This window comes from Lepidochelys kempii, chromosome 3, assembly GCF_965140265.1.
Source record: "Lepidochelys kempii isolate rLepKem1 chromosome 3, rLepKem1.hap2, whole genome shotgun sequence".
NCBI classification, from domain to species: Eukaryota; Metazoa; Chordata; order Testudines; family Cheloniidae; genus Lepidochelys; species Lepidochelys kempii.
Window position 1 is genome coordinate 141943098 of NC_133258.1, and position 26788 is coordinate 141969885.

Sequence of the window (26788 nt, forward strand, 5' to 3'; positions counted from 1 at the left end):
TTTAAGACATTTTAACAGTTAAAGCAAGTTAATGCCATAACTATAATGAATTATGTTACTTTAAGGTCAAGGAACACTTTGGCAGAACAAGCAGAAATGTTTTAAGCATTGGTTGTGGACCAGTGATCAAAGAGATATTTAAGCTTATGGCATCAGTTTGTACAGACCTTCATTAGGAATCTCCTCCACAAATCAAAGTGCGATTTCAAACTTTTCCCTCCCTTTATGTGCTTCTTGACACATCAGCGTCTAGATAGATACATCTTCTCTTTACCTTATCCTGCCATGATCCTTTGTGATGTGTATGGCTATCGTGGCACTAAAGTACAAGATCATTTTGTTAAGATAATAGGTTCTACTCTTTCATGTAACATGATTCCCTGCTATTAGAGCAAAGCCCTGAACCATATGAAGAATAGAACAGCTTGACACCGAATCTTTTCAAACAATTTAGGCATGTGAAATTCTGAGAATTATGGTTAGAATTATTTGAAACAAACTAGAAAAAACAATCGATATAATATAGAGGTACATTTCATATTTTCCGAAATTTTGATTTTTTTTCAGAATAAACCCCACAGTGATATACAAGAGATGCAAAGCATTCTCATTCACAATTCCTCTTCCCACCCCGTCCCACTGCTCAGAGCAGTTCTGTGCATCCCCTGAAATTTTGAAATGACCCCCATGAAATAACCCCCATTTTGATCTACTTTACTTCTCCCACAGCACAACTATCTAAGTACATGGGTCTTCTTTCGAAGCCCCATCGATATTGCTCCTTAAGTCATCTGCAGAGGACACTACTGAAAATCCAGATACATTTTCTCCCCAATAACTGAGCATGCTGAACTCAGTCTGGTCAGGAACAAAGACAGACTTCCACATGAAACTGGTTCTCCTCCATGGCAAAGAATCAGAACTAGGTAACTGGGTCAGCATTCAACTTTCATCCCAAAAGAAGACTTGTTTTGCAAGACAATGTTATAGTTCAAGCCCTTTGAGTAGAAATATTGTTGGACTTGCCAATAGAATGCCTATCAATCATCTCATTACATCTTAAAGGGCATACGCAAGAGATGACCGATCATTTTTAGTTGCTGTTTGGATTAAGTAACTTTTGCAAACTGAAGATTTGGGATATGACTGTCCCATGACTACAGCCCTCTCTCATCTTTGCCACACAATTACAATCAGCTTTCTGTTGGATGCATCTCCTGTTTCTGTCCTTGTTAACTCAATTACATCATCACCAACTGTATTCTCGAGTATCATGTTGTGGAACAGCTGCTAGTAAGGCCCACGTATGCCAGAATATATACAAAAGCACCAACTACTGTGCTGCCTTTAAGAGTGCTGGAAGGACACTACAGTGGTATGGAACAAGGACTTCTTTATAAATATACAATCCTTCCACATGTACTCTGGGTAAAAAACAAACGTTAGAAAAGAACACTTACTTGTTGCATTTACTCTAATATTGATGTTAAACAGACCAATATAATCATTATACCATTGCTCTATGGCAGTCATCAATAGATGCCTTAAGGCAGTGTCTCACGAACAATGTTGTGGGAAGGTTGTATGTGAGTTGCAGGCCAGGTCTTGAGAGGAGGCCTGGGGGTGAAGGTGGTGGAAAATGAGCCCGCCTTGCTTTCACCCTGCAGCAGCAGCTTCTGTTCCCCAGGGCTTGGCCTGGCTTTCCACTGTGGGCACCGTGACTTGGCATATGAGGTCACAGCACCATGTAGGTTTGAGAAGTGGCCAGGCAAAAACTGAGTGGCACTGTGACCTCATGTGAGTTGCAAACAGATCATTGCAACAGTGGGCTAGCGCATGAGATTAAAGAAGTGAAGCTATAGACACTTTAGTTTTGATGTCCAAGTTGACTGATATAAAGCCAGTATTTTACACTTATTGCACCTTTTGGGATCTCAATTTACAAAGGCAGGCATCATTCTCCCCATTTTACAAAAGGGGACAAAGACGTGCCCAAGGTCAGAGTTAGTGGCAGAGCCATGAACAGAACTCAAATCTCCTAATTCCCAATCCCCTGCTCCAACCACTATACCATGTACTGACTCCTGGAGTGTGTGCATTGCCTTATTGTTTTGTAAACAAATGGCATTTAGAGTGACAGTAAATTATTTTTTCAAATTCAATGCTCACATATTCTAGCATTATCAGTAACGCAGGTAAGTCAGTTACTTTATAATGACCATCTCCCTTCTATTCTGTAGCATCTTGATTTAGTGCAGGTATCTTGCTGCAACAAGAACCCGGCATTTGATGCCAGAGAAAAAACGCACAGGAGGAGTTACAATATTATCTCTTGCTGGCTGGCTGCGTCAGCAAGAACATTCAGTTATCACCTATTACTGCTACAGCAGAAATTAAATTGCTCCTGTTATATGCTAACTCGGCAATGGTGATCCCCCTGTAAATACAGATGCTTATAATATCCAAGAGTCAGGAAACGTGTGAATGGGAATATAATCTCAATATGCAAGAATTACTCCGGGACATAGTTAATTCTGTAGGGTGGAATGGAGATTACATGAAACAGTCCTTCTGGCAGTTTCAGCACTTAAGAATTGCAAAAGATTGTCCACAGACAGTCTCCAGTAGAAGGGACTGCAGTAGTAGGGCAGGGATAATGGCCCAGCCAGTGCTTCCCACCATCCCTCCTGGAGAATCAAGACACACTTCTCTATTAGCAGAGACTGAAGCAGCACAACTTCCCAGTATCTGAGCTATCCAAGCCTATACTTAACAGATATACTGTTGTCTTGTACCTGGACACCCCTACAGGAACATTTCTTGACACTTCCTAGCCCCAACACCAAATGTACAGGGGAAACAGGAAAGAGTTGATTAATGAGGGAATATAGTGGCTGAGGCGAGGTTGTGTAAACAAGTACTCTGGCTAGGAATACAATTTTAGTGGGTTGTATTTATATACATATAATATACACACATTGTAACAAATATATAAAGGGCATAGGTTGTGGGGAGGAGACAATTTTCATGGTTCATACAACGTTCAAAGGTCTGGTGGAAAAATTTTAGATTCAAACAAGATAGCAAAGACTATATGCATGTGGATGGGTGGCAGGGTATGTAGAAGAGACTGATCAACATCTTCTGAATTTTGAAATTTCAATTTTTCAAAACTACTATAAATATTCCTCTCTCCCCAGCACACCAGCTCTAGTAGACAGATATAATGCAGAGCATATGTTAAAACAAGAAACACATAACTAACCTGAGTAGCCATATTAGTCTACTGTTTTCCGCTCTCCCATTTTTCCTCATCCCTTTGTTCATAACTATTATTGTATCATGTCAATTTTGGACTGTGTTCCTTAGGCTAGGGAGAAGGAAAATAGGTCTTATATTTATAAAGGGTCTAAACATTTTGGGGCACTGTGAAAAAGTTAATCATAATTAAGTATTCTGACACGCAAATCCAAATTGCACAAGTATTTGGTCTCATACTCTTTAAAATATAACAAATATACAGCAGAGTAGCAAAAAGGCAGTTCCTTTTATGCCATATTTCCAAGAGCAACAACAGTTGCCATTATGCTGCTGGAGAAGATGCAAAGTTTGACTTCAATCCCATGCACACAGAACAACCTGTTAACTGCCATGCCTATACATGGTTTAAACAGTTTTTTGCCCATATAGACAGGCTGTTGCACCTCAAGCGACTTTATCTTCTGATTTGTGCAGGTGACAACACAATCTTTACTGATGGAATTCTAAGATTTTGAGCCCATTTCTTATTATTTGCATCACAATATAGTCACTGAAACAAATAATTTGTTTCAAAACCAGCAGGTTTAGATTTAGAAATTTATGTTCCTGGTATTTTCGAAGACTTCATCATAGAGCCAGCTTTGACTAAATTCTTTAGAGCGTTCCATAGCTTCAAAAAGGCGTCTGTACTCTTCTGGGTACAAATTGCCTGTTACAATGTTTTCCGGTATTTCTAGCTCCCTTAACAGTTTACTCCCACTGTCTGGACTCCATGAGCTGAAACACAAGACATTACAAAAAAAAAGTCATGTTTTAGCATTTCTTTCAGTTACAAAGAAAACAGTAGTAAGGTGCAACACTGGGCACAATTAATTCTCTCAACTTCAGGCTGTCAAGAATTCCCTCGGGTGACACCAATTATTCTCTATGAATGCTGACAATAGGGGCCTCTGTCCATTAGATTCATGAGTTTAATCACAAACTTCTCAGATGGTGCATTTTCCCCTCCATTCATTGTACAACTGAAATAACAGAGAACCTAGGGCATGAATGGGTTTAGATTCCAATGCCTGGGGACAATGAAAGCCATGTTTGTTATGAGGGTGAGACAGTCTGAAGGGTTTAATTACCCTTTTCCTTTTTTAATAATCCCTTTTCCCCCATTATATGAGGTGGTCTGTTTTACTGTACCCACTATCTCTCCCACTCATATTATGTCACTGCTATCAAATTTAGGAACTGTACAGTTCCTACAGATATCTTGACTGCATTTATTTTCAAGGCAAGGAAAAAGTATGTTTATTAATACACAGCAGCTGCAAATTAAGAGACACAAGGTCAGCTACAGATTCTGGCATAAGCAACTAGTGGAAAGTAAGCACCCTGTCAATTTGACAGTCTACAAGGAAGGAACCTGTGATACCCCTTTATACCAGTCTTCCTGACTGAGTTATAAAACGTCATTAGCATATTGCCAGGGGGATTATCCACCCACCGGAAGATTGACTACAAACCACCGGCAACACATGAAAGAAAAAACAGTTTGTTTATTGGAATAGTTAACCAGAGGCTGGTTCTTCTCAGGGAGCATTCATTTCCCATGAATGGAAAGAGAACACTAATAACCACACCACAGGGAGTAAATGGAGTAACAGTGGATAAGGAAGCCTGAATGTCTTGGAGTGAGGGGCTAAAAAATATTGGTAGGCAAAACTGACGGAAATAATTTAAAAGCTTAATTTATAAATTAGATAGTAGAAAACCACTTTAGGGCATCCAGTCTGACCCACTGCACTCTGCAATCTATTTTCAACAGTCTTATTTAATCTACTTTAGATTTTGGTATTTTGTACATATTAAACTCAATTTCTACTCAGCTTTATGCTGCACATATACATAAATCAAATGAAATAGCAAGAGCAGCTATTCAAAGGAAGTTTCCTCTCAGCTAAACCACACATGCGTGTGACATGCCAATGTAATGCTGGCAGATCTTTTAAAAACAGTGTACACACGTGAATTACTTTTTTAAAAATCATAACTTACTCAGATCAAAATCAATTTTCACCTAAACATTGAAAGGCATATCTATGACCTAGGGACTATGTCCTTACCAAACTTCAAGTTTCCATCGCCTCCTACTAGGGCTTACAGTTGTTACAACAACAACAAAAGCTACCAAATTTTGTTCAGAAAAACATCTTATTCTATTCTGCCTGTGCTTTATAAACAGCCATGTTTGATGAAACATTTTTGGTGAAACAAAAAGTTTATTCCCTGAGTGAGAACATATGAACTAAATTTCACCCAAAAAGAGTTATAAGGTTGAGCAACTCTAATACAGTTGTTGCTGTGTGATCTGCTTAAAACTGGTGGTTATTTTGCTTGTCGTAACTCAACAGTCTAACTTCTCTAGTTTGCACTGGGAGTTTGATTGTTCTGGGTTTTTTAGCTTTCTGTGCTTCAGTTTACGCGAGGTTCCCACTAACAGAAACGCTATTAGAATTGGCATCTCTACAGCACTCTGCATAATGTAACTTGACATATTTTCCCATTAGGACACTATACCATTTAATGATTACTAGGGCTGTTGATTGTGATTAATCGCAGTTTTAATCGCACTGTAAACACTAGAATACCAATTGAAATTTATTAAATATTTTGAATGTTTTTCTACATTTTCATACATACTGTATTCTGTGTTGTAATTGAAATCAAAGTGTACATTATTTATGATAAATATTTGCACTGTAAAAATGATAAAAGCAATAGTATTTTTCAATTCACTTCAAACAAGTACTGTAATGCAATGTCTTTGTGCAACTTACAAATGTAGATTTTTGTTACATAACTGCCCACAAAAACAAAAAGCAGAACTTCAGAGCCTACAAGTCCACTCAATCCTACTTCTTGTTCAGCCAATTACTAAGACAAACAAGTTTGTTTACATTTACAGGAGACAATTCTGCCCTCTTCTTATTTACGACGTCACCAGAAAGTGAGAACAGGTATTTGCACGGCATTGCAAGGTATTTACATGCCAGATATGCTAAATATTTATATGCCCCTTTATGCTTTGGCCACTGTTCCAGAGGACACGCTTCCCTGCTGATGACACTCATTAAAAAAAAAAATGCATTAATTAAATTTGTGACTGAACTCCTTGGGGGAGAATTGTATGTCTCCTGCTCTGTGTTTTACCCACAATCTGCCATATATTTCATGTTATAGTAGTCTCGGATGATGACTCAGCAAATGTTCATTTTAAGAACACTTTTGCTGCAGATTTGACAAAACACAAAGAAGGAACCAATGTGAGATTTCTAAAGATAGCTACAGCACTCAACCTAAGGTTTAAGAATCTGAAGTCCCTTCCAAAATCTGAGAGGGACGAGGTGTGCAACATGCTTTCAGAAGTCTTAAAAGAGCAACACTCCGATGCAGAAACTACAGAACCCAATCACCAAAAGAGAAAAATCAACCTCCTGCTGGTGGCATCTGACTCAGATAATGAAAATGAACATGCATCGTTCTGCACTGCTTTGGATTGTTATAGAGCAGAACTGTCATGAGCCTAGACGCATGTCCCCTGGAATGGTGGCTGAAGCAAGGAACATACGAATCTTTAGCGCATCTGGCACGTAAATATCTTGCGACGCCGGCTACAACAGTGCCATGCGAATGCCTGTTCTTGCTTTCAGGTGACATTGTAAATAAGAAGCGGGCAGCGTTATCTCCTGCAAATGTAAACAAACTTGTCTGTCTGAGTGACTGGCTGAACAAGAAGTAGGACTGAGTGGACTTGCAGGCTCTAAAATTTTACACTGTTTTGTTTTTGAATGCAGGTTTTTTGTACATAATTCTATATTTGTAAGTTCACCTTTCATGATAATGAGATTGCACTACAGTACTTGTATTAGCTGAATTGAAAAATACTATTTCTTTTGTTTTTTTACAGTGCAAATATTTGTAATAAAAATAAATATGAAGTGAGCACTGTACACTTTGTATTCTGTATTGTAATTGAAATCAATATATTTGAAAATGTAGTAAACATTCCAAAATATTTAAATAAATGGTATTCTCTTATTGTTTAACAGTGCGATTAATTGCGATTATTTGTTTAATTGCTTGACAGCCCTAATGATTATTCTCTTTAACCATTATCAGCAATACAGTTTTTAATCTACATGTAAAGGTGGGGCTGCCCCTGTGTGCCCCCTTACAGCCCAGTGTTGCACTGTGGGAGTGCCCAGCTTAATTCACTTGACCGCAACAGCTTCACTTTAACAGCCAGGGGCACAGAGAAGCCAGCACACATTACAGAAGAGCATATCCTCTTTTAATAAGGCTCAGGACAGGAGCAATTAAAACAAACAGTTCATAAGGCCCTCACCTCTGAATCCTGCATCTGTTCCCACACAGACTCTAATTAGACAAGTCTCCTAGAGCCTGAGAGGAAAGAACCCATGACCCACCGCAGTCTGCATGGCTTCCACTCCCATCTCTCTGAGCTCTCTCTTCCTGTTTATATAGCCCAACCCTAGGGCAGGACAGGGACCCCTCACTTTTACCCCAGCTGTTGGCTCCAGCCTGTCATTCAGACAGTAGTGCATGCCTGCACACCACAGTACAATATTTTTTGCTAATTACTTTTCTAAAATATTTTAATGCAGCATTATGTTGAATGTCTTGTTGAAATTCAGATTTATATACAAACCCAAAAATATAATGGGAAACCCTAATATTTTAAATGAGCATTTACAGAAACAAACCCATGTAAAGAAACTTGTTAATAAATTGACAGAGAAGAAAATCTTTTAACATGCAAGAAGCTAGCACAGTTTATAAAATTTAAAAATTTCCAGATTACGTTATCTGTCGATCTCTTTTAGAACGAACGCACGAACCCCTCTTCTAAACTAGCTCCATTATATAGTTTCATTTGTTTAAAAATATCCAGGTACAGAGTTGTGGGTTGGCAATGCTGATTTTGACATGCAACTTAATATTCTTATGCATGTTTGCAAACTGCAATTGAGAATACATTTATGCAAGAAAAAGAAATACTAGCAAGCATGTCTGCATTTAAAAAATAAATATTTACAGTATGCAATTACTCAGCCCCACAAATGGCAGAGTAATTTTTAATTTGTTGCTAAAATCTTCATTTCCAATCACATAGTATTTTGAGCAACTGTAAGTTTATTCTGCATGTAGTTGTATAGAATTAAAGGAACACTAAACTGTATCTGGACTAAAACAATGAGGAGTCCTTGTGGCACCTTTGAGACTAACAAATTTATTTGGGCAAAAGCTTTCGTGGGCTAGACTGGGAATGGTTGGGTCATGACAAAACCTAATTTCCCCAATACTAATTTCTACCTACCGTTACTCACACATTCTTGTCAACTGTCTGTAATGGGCCACTCTCTTACCACGTCAAAAGTTATTTTTCATCCCTTGGTATCCTGATGTTAATTGATTTATCTCGTTAGACTGACCTCACACTTGGTAAAGCAACCCCCATCCTTTCATGTATGTATACCTGCTCCTATATTTTCACTCCATACATCTGATTAAGAGGGTTCTAGCCCACGAAAGCATATTCCCAAATAAGTTTGTTAGTCTTAAAGGTGCCACAAGGACTCCTTGTTGTTTTTGCTGATACAGACTAACACAGCTACCACTCTGAAACCTGTATCTGAACTGTAAAGAATAATCATTTAAGAACAAAACACTACTAAATTGTCCTGAACCCTTCAGTCATTTGTCTGGTGAAAAATTGTAATATAACTTTTCCATATACTTACTTAAGTCTATCAATTAGTTTAGACTTGCGTTTAGCAAGACACTGTTTTATCATAAGAATAAAGGTAGATGAATTTGTGGTTGTCATGCCACCTGTAAATAAATTCCTCCGTGGTGTCATTCGTACTAAACATAAGTGGTTGTTTGGCAGCAGCTGCAACAACAAAAAGAGTTAATGAAAATAGGTCATAGTTAAGATTGCATTTCCTTGATACAAATAGTGTATTTCTTTAAGTCACAGGAAAAGACTTCTCAAAGTAAACCATTCTTTTAGTTAGCAGAAAAAGGCATGAGATCCAATGGTTGGCAGCTGAAGCTAGATAAATACAGACTAAACATAATGTGCAATTCTTTTTTAAAACAGTGAAGGTAATTAACCACTGATGGTGGATTTTACATCACTTTGAGTCTCTAAATCAAGAAAGGTTATCTTTCTAAAAGATATGCTATAGCTCAAACAGAAGTTATAGGCTTGATGAAGAAATTTTCAGATGAGGTTATTTTGGCCTGTTATGCAAGAGGTTGCATTAAATAATCATAATGGTCTGGCCTTAAAAAATCTGAATCTAACTCATTTTAATTATCTGTCTTTTGGACAAATATGGAATACTGTGGTGTAACATTTGTTAAGACTGTCCTCCCATCTGAGAAGTGTATGAATAACTTATTTTTATCCTTAAAGATAAAGGTAGTTTTGTACTGGCAGAAAGAGATATACGACCCAATAGATCATTTCCATCTCTAATTCCCCTGACTCTATGAAGTGATCTGAACGTATCAAACAATCCATTTGGTGTGTAGCCATCAGCTAAAGTGTCACCTCATATGACCTATGCTGTAATTATGGGGACATTTGATGTGTCTACAAAGCTGTCAGATATGATATAATCAAAACATGCAAAGTAACATTCAGTATTACCAAAAAAAAAAAAAGAAAAAGAAAAGTCCTTTATGGGTTTTATTGCTAAAAAGAGCAATCATTGGGTAATGTAATATACTGATGAGTTTTAACACCAAAGTTCAATAAAAATGGATACAAATGTCTTCATTTTTTTTTTAAACTTCAGGATTTTGTTTCAATTTAAACATTGTCCCTGGCAATTTAAACTATTATATCTATAGCCCAAATAATTTTTGCATCATTGTGCTAGCATGAGAACATGAATTTGCAACTGAACAGTGAAGTACAAGTATTACGCAAAACATTAGAAGTAAAAGTGGATTTTGATTTTTTTTCAATTCTGTTTTACTAATCTAAAGTGTTATCAGTAGCAGCTAACACAATATATTTTTTAAAGAGATGATCCTGAACCCAAGTGTCCCTTCAAAAAGTCTCATTTTCTTCTTTTCCCATTTATTCTGTCTGCTGCATTTCTGTCACCTTGGTTAATAAAAAGATACTAGTTGGGTTCAGTTTCACTTTTGTTTATAAATCACAAATCCACTGCCTACATTTTATGCACAGAGCACATTGTGTCTGAATTTCCTATAATGAAAGGGAGTATTTCAATAAAAAACATCTCAATTAAATAAAGTGAATTCATGAATTTTCTTATAAAAATTTGTAATGCAATTAACCCTCCCAAAATCTAAATTTTGGGCCTAAATTGTTCGACAGCATCTCTAAAGAAAGAGACCATATATGTGGGTCTTACCATGCTCTTTGGTATTGCAAGTCCCCTGGTTTTTGAATTAGTCAAAAATGAAGACCAAGGTTCCTGGAAGGAAAAAAAAAAAGTTAAAGTTTAGAATATTTTGTCATGCCTTCGTAATTTTTTTTTAAGTCTTTTGCCAAATATTACACTAATATTGTTTCTAAAACTTGATCTAAAATTGGCGGAATATATTGAAAATAAAAACATGAACTGAAGAGTACAATGGCCCAGATTCAGGAAGTTACTTAAGCATGTACCTAACCTTAAGCATGTGAGTATCCCTATTTACTTCTGTTGAACTATTTGGGTGCTTAAAGTTAAACACCTATTTAAGTAACCTTCCTGAATTGGGCCAAAAGCTGCAAAACTGTGGAGAAAGGAATTATTTCTCGGGAAAATACCTCCAGCTTTCCAAGTTCTTCCCACCTTTTGAAATATGGTCCTTTACAGCCAAAATTATACATGAACATTTGTATTGGCTTAATTTCTAAAAGAAACCCTAGCACGAATCCCTTTTATGTCCAGCAACTGCCAATTCATATATGCTATAGTTCTGTCTACAGCTGCCTACTGCTTGTTCATCCTGGACTGGATCCTTCCTGCCCACTCATCTTACTCTTTCTTGTGCACCTGATGCACCTCTCTGCCCATGGGTTCTGTGTAAGTACTTATCTGGCCCCCATCACTGTTGTATCTGAGCATCTCCCATACATTTATGACTGTATGGTCACAGCCCCTGTGAGGTAGGTCAGAAATAATTCCATTTTCCAGACGGACTTCCTGCTATCAAAGGCAAATGGGTTAGCTGGTGCCAGCCTTTTAGGGGTGAGGAGAGTGGAACAGGACAGGAAGAATCAGTGTGGGTCAGGAGCGTTATTTCTATTCTCTTAATGCCAACCCAAACCTTTCAATACATACTGAAAAAAGCATGCAGCCAATCTCTAAAAGCCTGAAACACAAAATTGCTTCTGCCAAGAAAACTAAAGTGCCCTAGGGACTTTAAAAAGTGCTACTAGGCTTATTTATTTAAATACCCCATTTTAAAGCTGCATGTGTCGGAGGTTTTTTTTGTTTCTTTTTAGAGCAACCTGTCCATAGTTTAACACTGCTGAGTTTCTTGTTTTTAATTTAGAAAAGATGTTCCAACTTTAAAAACGCTAGTTTTAGATCTAAACTAAAAATAATTGTTTACATTTCAATCAGATTTGACTTAAAAAAAAAGTAAATATCTGGGGTAACAAAGTGAATAAGTACATTTTATGTCACAAATTCTGAAGACAGGAAGTTCTAAAGAAAATGTTCACAGATCATTAACTATAATGGTACCCTTATAAAAGCATTTTCAACACAGAAAACTAAAAATATGTAGCGTTTTAGAAAATTTCATTGTTTACTATAAAAAGCTTTTAGCTCAGTAGACATCATCATAGACAGTACAAAATACTCACCATGTGCAGAAGCTTAATTTCACAGGCTGTTTGCCATAGCACACTTAATGCTTGATAACTCCTTAGTTCACCAGGTTTTGCAGTCAATACCTGACAGAAAGACAAAGTTGGGAAAAAAAAGAAGATTATTTCTGTATCTATTCACTCCAAAATCCTTATAAATGTGACTTAAGTTCTCAAGAGACAGCAAATTCAAAGTTAAGTCTAAAATTTCAAGCTCCACTCACTTAAGCTCCACTCTAAGCTCAACCTTAGACCTCACACAACATGCATCACACATTATTTTAGGCCTCCCTGTCAGATGAACACATTAGAAAAACAGACTCCACCATAAAACCACTTCATTTCATACAATATTTTAATATTTAAAATTACCTACTTAGACTGCATAAGAACGTCTATATTAACCTCTTTACTAGGAGAGTGAAAGAAGTCTTATGAAAGAACAAGAAAATACTCACCCATTCACTCTACCTCTACAAGAGTCAAAGGATTACCCAAGTTTGGGATATGTTATTGTTATTGCATAGATTTCATTTTACATTAAAGCTAGTACTATTCCTAAGAAAGAGGATCATGCAGCCAATTTGTTAAAATATCTCCAGATGATGGATTGTGTGAATGCCAAAAAGGTTTTCTAAGGCACCTTCATAAGAAGCCTGGCAATTCAACTCAATACTATATGTCAAACAACTTCCAGAAAGGAAAAAACCCAACATTTCAGTTAATCCTGAACTGAGCAAAGACAGAAGTGCGTGCATCTATTGTGGAGTGATTTCATTTTTAACTATAGATTTGACACAATGATCAACTGAAAAATGGAGCCAGATGTACCCTTACCTAGGGAAGTGGATTCCAACAGTATTTATCCAAGACAGGCATTCAGCTCATATCAGGGTGAGGGGGGCGCTTTTGCGGGAGGGGTTACAGAAATTGCATGAAGAGAGTGGTAAATTAGTGTAAGGAAGTAACACCATAGTGGTGACACTAAAAGAAATGGACTGCCCTTTTTGCCAATCATTTTATCATTAAAGAAAATCACTGCTGAACTGCAAATGTAGTGGTATTTAAACCCCTTATTTTAAAAGGGAATACAAATTTAGAAATTATTTAGTATTTAGTATTTATAGTATTTAGAAACATATGGGATAAACTGGATTACATAGGTACATCTAGAAATCCTAATATTTACAAGATATACCTGATATTTATATCAAGATTTAGTAGGATTTGTTTGTAAAAAAAAAAGATATGAAAATCACAGGTGTAGGTCTCCCAGTGGAACGTGGTCCCCACTGAAAGAATATATATTACTTTCAGCCAGATCCTCCCTGGAAGAGCACGAGCAGTGGCGCCAATTCAGATGTTTCTTGGAGGGAAGGCAGATTCTGGTGTTCCCCACCCTGCCAGGGAGGCGTTCCAGCCCATGCTTGTGTCACCCCCGTGTCAAGGATGCTGAGTCTCTCTCAGCCAGGGACTCCTCTCTCGTACTTACAAAGCGCATGAGCTGGTGCCACCAGTAGTTGAATTCTTGGTGGACTCCCCTGTTGTACAGGAACAGACTCCCTGTGTGCCAGGGGTTGCAACACCATTTGGCTGGGCCACACCTGTTTGTATGGAGGAGCAGCTGGTCAAATTTCAGTGGCAATGTGACCATGCAGCCAGAGCAATGCTCCAGGCCACTCTGGCAGCAGCCATACTGATTTAATACAGAATCACTGCTTAAACAGTGTTGGGCCACGCTCCCCAGTTCCTGCCCGGTGACCTCTAGAACTTTGGGCAATTGCGAAGACTTTGGCAGGAGGGGGCTTCACTGGATCCCTCTCTTCCAGCATGCAGGGTGGCAGGCCAAATAAAATGATGCCAGGCTGGATGTGGCCTCTGGGCTACCAGTTGCCCATCCCTTTCTTTTGGTCTGGTGGTAAACCCCCATGATAGTTTTCAAAGTAGACCGTTAAGATGGAGTGTTCATTTATGAAAAGCCAATCTGAATACCAAGCACCAGGGGAGGGGGCTGCATCAACAGAGGTGATCCCAAAGGGAGTCACAGCATAAAAAAGTCTGGGAACTACTGTTACTGCATTAAAAAAATATACAATAGAAGTGTTGGTTTTCCATCAGGCACCAGCATGTCTTCAATATATCTGGCTTCTACTGACTGTCCCTCACATGAAGAGCACTCTAATTTGTGACACTCACTTCCTTTAACACACACTGTGTTTTCACAGACAAACATTCCTTCAGGAGGAGCAAGCAGCAGAGAGACAGTCCCTCCCACTTTTGTTAGAAAAATATCCTTAATAAAAAGGAAGAACATTTTTTAAGCAAACACATGGACAAAATGCCTCTACACAGAATGTTCTACAGTTTTCAATGAAGCATCAGCTTCTCTTTATTAATCAGTGAAATCTCTTGTACTTAAACATACCTTGTACTCTTTTTCACTAACAAACATGTTCAGTTCTATTCTTCCATATCTGTATATGGAACTGCGTTCATACATGACAAAGATAAGCTTCCAAAGAGTGTTTCTTTCCTTTTTTTGGGGAAGGAATCCAATAATTTTTACAGGAACATCTGTTTTGAAAATGAGCAAAGGTATCTTTGAATTTTCAAATATGTACTGCACAACCTCAACAACACTAAAGTGTAAGTTACAACCATGAGAGCAAGCATTATTTTAACCTGAATGTATTTACAGATTTTGTTGTTGCTCAGGTATGGCTTACGGTATGACCCACCACTGAATGCAGTTTGTGTCTGTCTGAATCTCCATTAAAGAGGTGCAAACAATTGACACTACATATTCCACCATACACTGTTTTACCTCTTACTAAAATGCCAGACTACTGGGCATGTAGTATCTATGAGTCATATCTCTGTATTAAAGAAGATGATAGATGTACTCCACTCCATTTTATACAAAATTAAGCAAGGCCCTCAAGCACCTGCCAAACTGCCTCTGAGGCCTCAATTACGTACCCACAACATTAGGTTGATTTTCAATTTACCTGCTGTCCAAGGAACTGCCAAGATGCCCAAATTTTCAAAAAGTTTCTCAGAGTACATAGCAGGTGGTTTCATAGATCCACAGCCCAAAGGGTCCAATCTGAAGAAGTCACAATAAACAACTTCTAATTGTCCATGTAGGCTGTTCTCCAGAGACTGAAAGCAATGGTGAAGTTAAATTTTAAGTTTTCAACACCAATAATTTAGACACATCCTAGGCATTTTTCCATCTGAAAACAAAAACTCAATGAATTATCTTTAAAATAAAAAGCTTCTGTAACTACTAGTTAAAAATAACAAACATTGCTCACAGACCTAGCTATTGAAATGTTGCATGTAGGCCAGCTACTTTTATGATGCAAGGCAGATGTATTTTTTATATATTTAGCATTTGCTCAACTGGAACTTTACAATGCACTATTAAACTTGTGTAACCTTTGGTAATTTTTAACAAACATTTGATTAGCATAACAACTAAAAATGAATATACACGAAGAAGTTGAGCGAGTTGCTCATGCTTATGCCAAGTCAATAGCAGAGCTGGAAACAAGCAGGAATCTTGGCTCCCAAATCTCAGTCTCTCCGAAACAGCAAAAAAAGCTCCAAATCTGCAGACCTCCAGGCCCATGCAAAGCCCCACTAAAATCATGGACCCAACAGTCTACATGCCTGGAGTCAACTGCAGGATCCAGGACAAAAGTTTGATCAGGTAAAATAATCATTGAAAGTAGATAAGAATATTTGTAGAAGCTTCTGAAGACCACATGAAAACTATCTTGCTTAAAAACACAGTCAGGATTATTTAGGTGACTATTAGCCACAAATCTAAGTATGTCCCTATTTAACGAGACCTCAACTCGAAATCCTGCACAAACAGGAGAAACTGACTGGCTATATATGAGAAACAGTGAAAGGCAAAGTGCTGTCAAATGTGCAAAGTAAACAAATTAAAAAAAGAAAAATATTTTTTCCTGCCATCTTTAACTTGTATCTATCTTAGATGTTACTTGTAACAGGTAAAAAAATTCAAACAGATGTGTGATTTTAAATTAATTTCTCATTTTCCTACCTCACTGCAAATTTCAGATCCCTTAGAAAAAAACATACCTGTAAATCTGGAAGGAAAGCTTTGTCACTCTCCAGAGCTACCACTCGGGCACCTGCATTGAGTAGCGTCCGGGTCAAGACTCCAGGACCTGGAAAAATCATCATTGTTTAGCTCTATCCTTTAACATGGACTCCCAAAGGACATAACTAGTGCACACGCCTTTCAAGAAGGAGAAAAATAAGTTTACCTAAATATTGGAGGGGGAGCAGGAGGGAGGTGGAGGGGGACAGAGATTAGATAAAGAATTATGCCCTAAGTCTGCAACATGTGAGTAAAATTAAGCATGTGTGCAAATTTTTGCGGCATAAGAGCTTTAGACAGTAGTCAGACACGCTCTCTCAAATTTCTGGAGATCTCTACAGTTGTTCTACAATTTTCTCTTCAAGCTCTGACAGTCTAAATGGACCTTCAGCCTTGATCTGCATTGCTACTGTTTAGCAGCTGAGCGTCTCCTGTGCAGTGACTGAGAAATGTGTGGTTGTACCGTAAAGAAAAAGGCAGTGTGGATATACTGAGACCACATTTACTGGACTTGTGATAAGAAGTTTTTGAAATAAAAGGTGTGTATGTAGTTCAGTCAAAAATGTTTCTATGCTGAAATGTAGGCTTACAGGTAACATAATATACAATACCAAAATAATAATTTAATTAAAATTAATTGTATTTAACTGTTCATGCATATTCAAAATTACTTTTTCCTTTATTAAATGAACTGGTGAGGGAAAATAACTAATGAGGCAACAGCAATCCCTAGCTTTTCAATGTTTCTCCCCATGTGGTAATGCCATGAGCCCTACACTTTAGACACTCTGTTCTGAGTTCTGTTTGAAATATTTAGACAATGTGCAGAACAGGGAAAGGTAATGCCAGCAAAGCCAATGGTAAAGCTTCCTTTCACATCAGTGGGGCAGCATCAGGCACTTTTCCATAAGAGCTCCAGACACAGAGATCAGGCAGGACCTAATTTTAATATCACATGCAAAGAACAACCAGTAGGACACAACACCCCACTATTGCACTGCAGTGTCAGCACTTAATATGAACCAGTATCAAGGTGTACAGATTGAAGCTGTGATCATAACCTTCCCGCAAAGATGCAAGACCTTATCGTGTTACTGAAACAGAACTTTCTAGCATTAAAACTACTCCTAATGAAGTCTGATAATTTCTTTATAAACACCATCCCTCTTCAAATACTAAAGCCTAAAGTCAGTTTTGCAGAGACCTGCAATCAGATTTAAGTTCAATGCACTAACTTTTCAGGCTGTGCGGATTGCCAACCTAGCCCCAGAATATCAGACCAATTCTGAAGACACTGGACAAGACCCACCACTTCACTCTTTTTTTCCCCCAGCATTATGTTTTACGTCGTTTTGCTTAGGTCTTTCCAAAAATATTAAGTTCATATTTCCGTGTGAACATTTACAAGGTTTCCCTTCATCCCATCCCCAATGACCATTAGCCACCAAGCCCAACTGTCCCGCTAACACAGAGGCTCCTACCCAGCACCAGATGCGGTCAGGGCCCTAACGATAAAAGAGCTGGGGCGCAGTTGCCCCGTTCCCAGAATAACCCATTGGCTTTCCCCGCCAGCCTGGGGCCCTGCCTCGAAGTGGCTCCCCCAGAGCTGACGAGGCCCAGCCGACACGTTTGAAAGATTTAAACTCAGACACTGACAGGTTTTTAAGCAGCTCTTAGTCTCCCACCTCCCTCCTCCGCGAGCCCAGCCCCGGCGCATGAGGGCGAGGTCTGCCGCGGCCCAGCGGGTCCGTGCTCGGCGCTGCAGGAAGCGACACGGGCAGGGCCGCGGGGGGCGCTTACCCGGCTGGCACTCCAGGACGACGGGCTCGGGGCCATGGGCCGAGCCACACTCCAGGCTGGCGCGCACGGCGCGGGCCAGGTCGGGGCAGGCGATGAACCTGCGCAGCGGGGGGGAGGGCCGCGCCCTCTCCAGGACCAGCCGCGCCGCCTCGGCCGCCTCCGGGAGCCGCAGCTGGAGCCGGCAGTGCGGGTGCTGCCGCGACTCCTGCCCCAGGCCGCGCCGCGGAGCCCGGCAGCCGGGGAGGCCGCACAGCAAGGGCCTGAGCGCGGCGGCCGCGGCCCCCAGAGCCGCCAGCACCGAGCGCCGCCCGCTGAGCCCCGGGGACGGCAACGCGGCCAACATCTCCGAGCCCGAGCCGCACCCCCACGTGGGTGACCTTCCCGGCCAGTAAACACAGGGCAGGGCGCAAGCGCCCGGGCTACGTCACTTCCGCTTCCGCCAGCAGGCGGCCGTACACGGTCCCAGGCGCTCTAGCTTCTCCGCTCTATGATTTTGGGCCGTCAAGTTTCCTCTTCTCTATGGTGCCAGCCCTGCGTCGCCGAGAGTCCGCCGCAGAGCCCGCTAGAGACCTCCGCACCCAGCGTCGGCCATGGCCGCCCGCAGCCCTGCCGGGGCAGCCGGGCACCTAGGTAGGAGATGGAGGCTCCTCTGCCTACCCGCCTTCCCCTGCCCGCGCGGAGCCGGGGGCGGGACCCCGGGCGGGGGTCACCCGGGAAGGGGCAGAGGCGAAGGAAGCGGGGTGGCGGCTGCGGGGCTCGGAGCCCGGCTGGCCGCGGCTCTGTGGCGGGCAGAGCGCGGTGCCGGGTCATGGGGGGCGGGGGTGTCGATGCGGGGCGGGGGGCGCGACGTGGAGCCGGGCGGAGGCTCTCACATCAGCCCGCGGGAGGGCGAGGAGCCTGGGGCCGAGAGGCCGCCTCTCCCGGCGCGCAGCCCGCTGCCAGTGCCGCCCTTGGGGACGGGTAGACACCCCGCGGGGCGGCGGGCCGGGGGCTGGGTCTTGCTCTGAGGGAGGACCCCGGCGGGTGGCTGGTCGGAGGGGAGCCTGCGAGGTCGCTGCGCTGCTCTGGGCAGGAGCGCCCGGCGCACTGGGGAGTCCAAAGGCTGGTGAACAGTCGGCGCTAGACATTCACCTCATGTCTGATTTTCATGTGTTTGTTTATTTGGTGTTTGAATGGGTCTGAAGCCATGTAACTTCTAGAGCAATGGAAGAGACAGTCATACATATTAATATGATCTGACTGCAGCACGGTGTGAGTAATGAAAATGTCACCAATGGTTGCTCAACCTTATAAACCAAGTTTCAGAGTAGCAGCCGAGTTAGTCTGTATCCGCAAAAAGAAAAGGAGGACTTGTGGCACCTTAGAGACTAACAAATTTATTTGAGCATAAGTTTTCGTGAGCTACAGCTCACTTCATCGGATGCATGCCGTGGAAAATACAGTGGGGAGATTTATATACATAGAGATCATGAAACAATGGGTGTTACCATACACACTGTAACCAGAGTGATCACTTAAGGTGAGCTATTACCAGCAGGAGAGGGCTGGGGGGAGGGAGTGACCTTTTGTAGTGATCTTATAAACCAAGATATTAATTACATATTGCTTTCCTTATAATTTAGGAGTTCTGCTGGAGGTCAGCAGATGAAGCTGAAGATTAAATAGGAAGGCTTATTTTAGAAGGTATTTGATTAATTTGAAGTCACCCACTCTACCTCCAAGCCTCTGGAGTCATAGGTGAATGGGCTTCTCGTACTTGTGAATAGGTTCAGTGCCTGCCTCTGCTTCTGGGCCTATCAGAGTGCACTTGACATGATACTTGTCACTTACACTATTGCCCTGTCCACCAGGCTTTGACTAGCAGCTGTGAAACTTCATATAATGGTCATTTTTGCTGTTGCTGTGGTAAAGCTCTAAGGTGCAACATAGGCAATGGAGATGGCTATCTGCATACTCAGGACTGAATTGGTTTAAATGTCCTTTATAATTGGAAGGTATCTTCACAACTGTAAAGTCTAGCAAGTATTTTTTTAAATGAGCTTACATTCTGGAGAAACTGATAGCGTAAACTTTTCCCCACCACCCCGTAGCCAGGGAAAGTATCTTGTTGGTCACTCTTTGTAAATTTTTCAAGTCCCGGAAACAAAATACGACATTTTGGGGTTTGTGCCAGTGCTTTTGACACTTGGAATTCCTTGACCCTTTGGCATCTCCAATCAAATAGTTGATTTAGACCCTGATTCTGCAACTGCATTTGAGTACCATGTTTCAGAGTAACAGCCATGTTAGTCTGTATTTGCAAAAAGAAAAGGAGTACTTGTGGCACCTTAGAGACTAACCAGTTTATTTGAGCATAAGCTGATGCATCAGATGAAGTGAGCTGTAGCTCACGAAAGCTCATGCTCAAATAAATTGGTTAGTCTCTAAGGTGCCACAAGTACTCCTTTTCTTTCTGAGTACCATGTTAATCTTCACTGAATCTTAGGGGGAAAAAATCTGTTCAGCTGAGTGCTGTGTAAATTCTCAATCTATTTTTGAATGAGGTTTTTGTTTTTAATTGAGAAATTAGTAACAGAGAGCCCAACAATTTACTGATCATAAAGCGTTCTGTTTTCTTAGAGAAACTGTTTGCTGCTGTCCCCAAATATAGTTTTACTGTGCAATTTTGTATCCTTTGTTTTTAAATGATACTGAGGTGTTCTGCAAACACTTCTTGCCAAATGTAGTGCTTAATACAGAAATAATAGTCCAACTGATGTCAATAGGGTTGCTCAGAGTAGTTGGGACTTATTCCAGGGACTATTTGTACGATCAAGCCCTAAGCTTATTCTGCTGTCCTTCATAGAGAAGACACTACTGTTTTCTTCATATCAGAATTTATTTGAGTACAGGCCTTTCCTTCACTAAGGATTGTGGTTGACTTTAAGGTAAATTGTGCTTCCTTTTAACAGGGGAATTCTGTTATTCTGTTCTCTTTTTATGGTGTAGAAATAAGAACTCTTTTACATCAAGAATTTTATAGCCTTCTGTGTTCTGACATTATGATATAATAGCATTGGTTTTATGATAAGATTTCTCATACTTCTCATCTTTCCATTCTTTTGTGTATTTTGAGAACTGGGAATAGACTCCTATATACCACAGCTACAGTCAAAGAGATTTTTCCTCTATTAACCCTTGTTGTTACTGGGAACATATACATTTTTGGATGAAATAGATAGAATAAACAATATTTGTTTATGGTTAGAACTTACTGTCATGAAGTACCCAAATGTATCTTGTTTTAAATACTTTATATTTACTGAATTGTGTTGCAGAATGAGAGCCTGCCAGATAACTGCATATTGACTCTTTCAGGGCTAAAGAAATCTTGCTGTCCTTACAATATCTTTGAGAAACTATTGAAGTTTTAGGAAAATGGTAAGTGCTGTAATTTTCTTATTTAGAAAATGACTTGAAAAGGTGTATAGTATAGAAAAATAACATGACTGATTGTACGATATACACTTTCTAATTTGTGAAGACTTATACCTTCACCGGGTAAAAAGATTCACATATCTGTGTAGAGTGGTAATCAGTTCATTGTTTTAACAAACTAAGCAGCCTAATGTACTCAGCAGGGGTGCTTCTTGTCAGCCACTCTGAAATTCTTGGTTTCCTTTCATGACTGAGGATTATAAAAACTCGGGGAAGCAAGAGTCCGAGGCTGCTTGGAAACCTGTCTGTGCCATATGACAATGTAAAAAGCTTTCAGGCTAGCATCTTAACCCCTTCTTTATCAGGTTTTTCCCCTTTAAATAGGTTGAGTCAATCTTGCATATTAGTGGGGAGCACTTCTGTGCAGTCTGTGGCTAGAAATGCCAAGTTAGTTGCATTTTGAGGTCTTTTCTGAGCACTAGATTCATGCTGAATGCACCTCATTAATGCAAGCTGATGTGAAGTAAAATAATATCAGGATTACTCCACCTATAATATATTTTGTTTTATGGTGTTTGACATTCTGGCTTTACAAACCCTGCATTGGTCTTGACAACTTGACAATAAAGGAATTAGCTAGCAAAGAAATGAATAAAACTTAATAAACTGGTGGTCTCTGTTCAGTCCCTAATGAACAGATCTGTGTCCAGTGATGCTAGTGGTAGTGTCCGTATCACCATACCATTGGCACTAAGTGGCCAGTCTTTTTGACAGTCTCAGTAGAGAGGACAAGGATTGTGTTGGCATGGAGATTGTCACTTCAGGTATGGGTTGAAGCGCTTTGGCAGTGGAGCAACCTTTTCCATTCCATGTGTTGTATCTGTTCTCTGAATAGAGGGGACTTCAGTCTTCAGAGCTATTAGAGCTGGGACCTTTCACCAGCACTAAATTAACAGTAAATATTCCTTTTGGCTGGGGGGAGGGTGAAGAAAGCATATTTTTGTAACATGCTCCTTTTGACTTGCTGCAGGTTAGAAGCATTCTGAATATGGGCGTGCAAATGAGTGCACTTTCCTTTCCACCCCATTGTGTCTCAGAATTCCTGTTTAGAATTACTACTGAGATGCTTCAACTCACCCTAGTCATCCCCAAAACCTGTTTGCAAACCATCTTAGTAGCTTAACTCTTTGCAGTCCCTTCTGTGCTCATCCCACATATCTTCTTTGCTCTGATGCTGTTCTCTATTTTATCTTCAAGCTAAACCCCTAAAATCTCACCTGACCATGTGTGCACTAGATTTGCCTGTGTCATCCTATTTGATAGAATTTTCTTGTTTAATTTTCTTTGGCAAGTTGTCTTTTTTTTTTTACTGTAATTTCGTGATGAACTCCATTGAAAATCTGTTCAGCTTTCATAGAAGATATAATCAGGATACATTTTATTAGAAAATCCCTTTATATGCACTTTATACAGTAATTGTCTAGGTTTTTACCTCTAATCATCTTGTACTTCTGTAAACCCCACCAACCAGAGTATTTGCTGCCTCTTGATAAAATGGGCAGCCAGTTGATTTCATTGTAGAACCTGGAATATCACTGTTATTGAATTTTGTTAGTTAATGTTTTGCAACTTGGAGTATACATCTTAAAGAATTCTTTCCTAATGGTTAAATCTTTGAATTGTGTGTACATTTTACCTTGCAATTAGAAAGCAATGCTGTGATGCTTTAGACCAGGGGTTCTCAAACTTCATTCCACTGCGACCCCCTTCTGACAAAAATTATGACACCAGGAGAGGGGGACCGAAACCTGAGGCTGCCCAAGCCCTGCTGTCCTAGGTGTGGGGGCAAAGCCTAAGCTCCAACATTCCGGGCAGGGGGCCAAATCTGAAGCTCAAAGACTTCAGCCCCCAGGTAGGGAGTCTGTAGCCTGAGCCCTGCTGCCCAAGGCTGATAATCTTGGGCTTTGGCTTCAGCCCTTGGGCCTAGCAAGTCTAATCCAGCCCTGGCATCCCCATTAAAATGGAGTTGTGAACTACTTTGGGGTCCCAACTCACAGTTTAAGAACTGCTGCTTTAGATCAGTCTCTCATTGCTAAATGCATGGAACAGGAGTGTATCTGTTCTGCAGCTTTTGAATTACATTTGCATATTGTGATCAACCCATAAACTGGATAGCCTCTGTCTAGAAAGCTGTAGAGAAGGCTTGTAAATTATTCAGTAATACAGTGGCAACTTCTGATATACATGTCCTTGTGCCCTTGCAGAGGTATTTGAAGTTCACAGTATGGAGTTTTCACATTTGGCCATAGGAACATTTTAGGTCCTTGACTAGTTAAATGCATTTACCCTGATTTCTTTAGAGGCTGCTTAATTTATCTTCTAATTTTATATCTTTCCATGGGATATTATTCAAATCTCTTACTTTGGTTCCTAGAGGCAGCATTGTCTAGTGGTTAGAGCAGCATGGTACTGGGAATCTAGTTGTGTGTAATTTTATCCTAGCTCTGCTGCTGTCTCATTGTCACCTAATCTCACTGTGCTTCATATTTCCATCTGTAAAATGGAAGTGATTCTTGTCAAACCTCCCTTGCAGTGGTGTTGTGAAACTTTTTATTAATGTTTGTGAGGTGCTTTGAGATCCTTGTATGGAAGGCTGTGTATATTATTAGTTCCACAGGAAGCCTTTTCTGTGGAAGTAATTTTTCATGCAGATAACATCACACCCATTTTAGTTGATCTTTAGCTATCTGGACATAGGGGTGTTTATTTTTAATTATAACTTCTGTTCAACAAAGGAGACCTTTACTAAACAAGCCATGTACTTGACTTTTAATAGAATAAAAATTAAATCTTAAAAACTTGTCCATGAAACCTTTCCAAAAACTTCTTGCCAAAATTATTAGAAAGACAGTAGCCTGCAACATCTTAGACAGTTAGGACCAAAATCATATGGTTTAGTCACTGCTCACAGGAAGAGAGATAATCTAGACATCAATCAATTCGGGCCAAATTCATAACTGGCATAAGTGGCCACAACTCTATTAATGTCAACCTTTTATGCCAATAATGGAATTTGATTTGTTTTTAAGATGTAGTTGGCTCACATGCTTGCTTCTCTCAGGTTACACATGATTGAGATGTCCTTTCTGAGTGTGATCAGTGTGAATATGGTATAGTCAAATTTTTCAAATTCTGGTACCTAAAACAAGGGCAACTAAATCCATATCTGTCTATCATACTTACGTGGACTTCATTACCATAGCATCTGAGTGCCTCAGAAACTTTAATGTATTTATCCTTACAACACCCCTGTGAAGTAGGGCAGTACTATTATCCCCATTTTACAGTTGGGGAACTGAGGCATAGAGAGGCTAAATGATTTGCTCAAGGTCACACAAGAAGTTTGCATTAGAACAGCGCTCCCTAGTCCTAGACTAGTGCTCTAATCACTGGACTATCCTTCCTTTCCAAATAAAATAAATGACAGTTTTTCAGAGACGTTGAATAGCCACTACTCCCACTGAAGTCAGTTAGTGATGCTCCATAACAGTAAGTAGTAATTTTGAAAATTCCTCGGGTTGGGCCTGCAGATTTAGTAATAGAGAGACTGTACCCTGGTAAACTCTGTAGATAATGCCTGCAGGCCATAACTGTTTCATAAGGTGTTACATTCAGATGTCCTCCGTCCCTGTCCTTATGTTTGCAGCCTGTGGTATGGTATAGAGACTAGAAGTTGTGTTGTCCATGTTGATTGTTTGTTTGAATTAGTCAGAAGCTTTTAATACCACTGATCATGAGGTTTTGTTTCCTTAACTATGAAACCAGGCATGAGTGAATGGAAATAGTCTTGAAAAGTTCTGTTCTTATTTCAGACAGGTATTTCTGGGTAACTTCTCATCTTCCCTTCGAGATCTCTTTTGAAAGATGGTATTCTGTCACTTCTAACTTTCAACGTACATGTGATATTGGTGGCAAGGATAGTGAGGCATTTTGGACCATGGAATCAGCAGTTTGCCAAAGGCATTCAACTCCTACTTTCCTCCTAATCTAATCCAGATGGTACAGTATATCAGCTTTCTCAGTGCCTGGCTGAGCTAAGGATTTAGCTGAGAGTGAGCTAGCTAATGCTCAATTCAGATAAGACAGGTAGTACTTGTTAATTGGAGTTTACTGAGGGTGGTTTTCTTGCCTTTGTCAAGGAAGGTTTCTCAATCTTGGAAGACCTTTAGATCTTGATTTGCAGGTGTTCAAAACAGCATTTTTTTCTCAAGGATTAAAATAATTTATCTCAATGTGGAGCTTTCTACAGTTATCCATGCTTGTATCTCCTTCAGATGGTATTATGTTGATCTATCCTTAAAGATATTTTCAATACATAAATTATTTTTCACACATGGATGAGGTATTTATGTACTTAGGTTTGTTGGATAGAAAGTTCTTAAATTTTATACTCTATGAAAACTGCTGCTGTCGTACGCATGTAATTTGTAAAGTGTAAAAAAAGCTGAAAAGGGCTGAGAACTTGAACACTGGATGATAACAGACTGCAAATCACAGTGATGACTGAACTTGCTGATAGTCTGAACAAATAAGAGTTCTCAATTATGCTTGTAGCTATTTCCAGCATTTCACGCTAACTCAGACATTCTAGGCTTCAAAGTGACACACAAAAAAATGAGTGACAATCCTGGAATCTCAATTTTTTTATATTACATTTTGTATTTGTACATGTATTCAGAGACATAACAATGGACACCTTTTTAAAAACTGAAAATATAATGCAAACTTGGCTTAAAGAAAAACTTCTTGTGGGCTTGCCCAATAGATGTTAAATTCTTGGTTCCTTTAGCTGTAAGTCTTGGGATCTAAGAACACAAACAAAATGTGGAAAATCAGCAATGGGTCTAACTGCCAGTCTTTAGCAATTGCACTTCAAAATAGTGTTTTACTATGGACAATAACAAGGAATAAAACCATTAGTACACATTTAAAAAACAAAAACCAAGGGTCAAATTCTGTTCTGCTATATCAGTTTAATTCACAATGTAGCTGAATGCAGAATTTGCCCCAATGAAACTTGAAAAGGGAAAATGTCAAGTATTTTTATAAAACACAAAAGTAAAAACTAGCTATACATAAGTGTCTGAAAATACTTTGCACATTTGAAAAGATTAAAACAATAATGTACTCTGTTTGTTCATTTTTAAAAACAGTTGGTAGGAATTATCTTCTCTCACTGAGGGCTGGTCTACACACTT

General features: G+C 39.8%; 2 protein-coding genes and 1 long non-coding RNA gene across 11 annotated transcripts in view; 1 reads left to right on the forward strand and 2 right to left on the reverse strand.

The window, feature by feature from the left end:
* Nucleotides 1-2933: 2933 nt before the first annotated feature.
* On the reverse strand, nucleotides 2934-18919 carry TFB2M (transcription factor B2, mitochondrial). 2 transcript variants are annotated; one of them, XM_073338311.1, is made up of 8 exons: nucleotides 18114-18919; nucleotides 16292-16380; nucleotides 15187-15340; nucleotides 14604-14752; nucleotides 12176-12265; nucleotides 10728-10790; nucleotides 9075-9226; nucleotides 2934-3370 (listed from the first exon to the last, which is right to left on the reverse strand). In XM_073338311.1, exons 1-8 carry the CDS (start codon nucleotides 18454-18456, stop codon nucleotides 3346-3348), a joined length of 1065 nt encoding a protein of 354 aa, XP_073194412.1. In that variant the 5' UTR covers nucleotides 18457-18919; the 3' UTR covers nucleotides 2934-3345. The 2 variants fall into 2 exon arrangements, with proteins under 2 accessions (XP_073194412.1, XP_073194410.1); XM_073338309.1 differs by having other exon boundaries at nucleotides 2934-4038; nucleotides 18114-18788.
* CNST (consortin, connexin sorting protein) overlaps nucleotides 18570-26788 on the forward strand; it is a 107291-nt gene continuing 99072 nt past the window's right edge. For 2 of the 8 annotated variants that reach the window (XM_073338306.1, XM_073338301.1), the window contains exons 1-3: nucleotides 18570-18743; nucleotides 19736-19796; nucleotides 21471-21533. The gene's annotated coding sequence lies outside the window, so the exon portion shown is untranslated. Of the gene's footprint in view, nucleotides 18744-18942; nucleotides 19633-19735; nucleotides 19851-21430; nucleotides 21534-26788 lie in introns of those variants that run through there. The other 6 variants (XM_073338307.1, XM_073338305.1, XM_073338302.1 and 3 more) reach the window with 5 other exon arrangements.
* Nucleotides 26262-26788, reverse strand: part of LOC140909307 (uncharacterized) — a 31600-nt gene continuing 31073 nt past the window's right edge. Inside the window, exon 3 of the long non-coding RNA XR_012158170.1 lies at nucleotides 26262-26395. This is a non-coding gene — a long non-coding RNA (uncharacterized lncRNA). The remainder of the gene's footprint in view (nucleotides 26396-26788) is intronic.

What these genes read in the sequence shown, in the direction of transcription:
- TFB2M (XM_073338309.1), bottom strand. Translation starts at nt 18,456, where the DNA reads ATGTTGGCCGCGTTGCCGTCCCCGGGGCTCAGCGGGCGGCGCTCGGTG. An exon ending in TTAGTGAAAAAGAGTACAAG is followed by an intron (nt 12,266 to 14,603) that starts GTATGTTTAAGT and finishes TCTTTCTGTCAG; the next exon opens with GTATTGACTGCAAAACCTGG. An exon ending in TTGCAATACCAAAGAGCATG is followed by an intron (nt 9,227 to 10,727) that starts GTAAGACCCACA and finishes TTGTTGTTGCAG; the next exon opens with CTGCTGCCAAACAACCACTT.